General features: G+C 45.9%; 1 protein-coding gene across 4 annotated transcripts in view; it reads left to right on the forward strand.

Annotated features, from left to right (window-relative positions):
- The first annotated feature begins 1185 nt into the window (after positions 1-1185).
- CLDND1 (claudin domain containing 1) overlaps positions 1186-1395 on the forward strand; it is a 3284-nt gene continuing 3074 nt past the window's right edge. For 2 of the 4 annotated variants that reach the window (XM_010132431.1, XM_010132429.1), the window contains exon 1: positions 1190-1395. This exon is cut by the window's right edge and continues 8 nt beyond it. In XM_010132431.1, coding sequence (XP_010130733.1) covers positions 1190-1395 — 206 coding nt within the window. The other 2 variants (XM_010132432.1, XM_010132430.1) reach the window with 2 other exon arrangements.

The following is a 1395-nucleotide window of genomic DNA, read 5'->3' on the forward strand; positions in this document are numbered from 1 at the left end:
AACAAGCAATAGACAAGAGCTGATTAGATACTAGTTGGTGTCACCAGACTAGCTCTAGCTGCTGTGTCAACTTCAACTGTTTGTTTAGTTGGGTTTGGTTTGGGGTTTTTGTTTGGTAGTTTGTTTTTTTTTTTTGGCAAATGCATCAAGCCTGATTCAGCATAATTCATGAATTTAATCAAGCATGAAAAATGCATGAGAACAACAGGCATCTGAGAGTCCTCTGACGTATTGCACTATCTGCAAAACATTCCATGTATTACCAATCAATTACTTACTGAAATCACAGTATTGTTGTAAGCATAAGCATGTGTGGTATCTGTATTTTCCCATGCCTCCTTTGACCCTGAATTTACACTGTTTGGGAGCGTGACCCTGCAAAGGAGGTCATAAATGACACCTAGTACAGGGAGCCAGAGCAAAGTCCTTATGCCAGTGCATGAAGGCCTTTCAGTTTTGGAAGCTCTTGTCTTCTTGTTCCAGTGGAACAGGGTACCCCCCCTTGCACTGTTCTAGTTCTTCAGAAATACCACTCTATGTATGGTGGCATTATTGCACCACAACTGCCAAATTTGTCTTTCAGTGCTTCCTTTATGTTCTGTCTCTAGTGCCTAGGTATATTTTTCTGCTTCCCAAAACGCGTTCGGGCACCTTGGCATGGCTGCCCTTTGTGAACAGTCTGGAAGAGCTTTTTTGGCATGCCTGGGGTTCTTACGTTTGCTGTAAACACAAGCTGTGAAAGCCGTGTGGGATGTCAGGCTAAAAATAACCTTCTACCCTTGGTAATCTCTTAAGGAAAGATAAGTCTTCTGCCTGGTGCTGTGGATGGATTCCCTGTGGTTCCCTACAGTCATGATCACAAATGGCAGCGAGCTGTGCCATCTGCTTTGGGGACAGAGTTGCTGTTGCTCTGTCAGTTGCTGTCCCAGAGAGAGCAGCTAGCACAGCGTGGCTGGGAGAAGGGCGATATCTGCGCCTTGAACTCGCAGATCCAATGGATGCTGACTAGTATGCTCAGTGTTCCTTTGATTGCAGTATGTTGGAGAAGGAAGACCTGCGTATCCTGAGGGAACAACCTTGCATAAGAGGAATGGTCTCAGGAGTTTGACCCTGCTAGGATGACTGCATTTACTGTCAGAGCAGTTACTCACTTGGCCCTCTCTTTCCTTACAGCAGCAAGGGCGAAATGATGGATAACCGTTTTGCTACAGCGCTAGTAATTGCTTGTGTTCTCAGCCTCATCTCCACCATCTATATGGCAGCTTCCATTGGCACCGACTTTTGGTACGAATACCACACCCTGTCCCCAGCTGAGAATGTTAGTGAAGCTGGTAGGAGCATCTGGGAGGAATTTGTCAGCGAAGAGGCAGATGAGAAGACCTACACAGATGCGCT

This window comes from Buceros rhinoceros, unplaced genomic scaffold, assembly GCF_000710305.1.
Source record: "Buceros rhinoceros silvestris isolate BGI_N320 unplaced genomic scaffold, ASM71030v1 scaffold12923, whole genome shotgun sequence".
NCBI lineage: Eukaryota > Metazoa > Chordata > Aves > Bucerotiformes > Bucerotidae > Buceros > Buceros rhinoceros.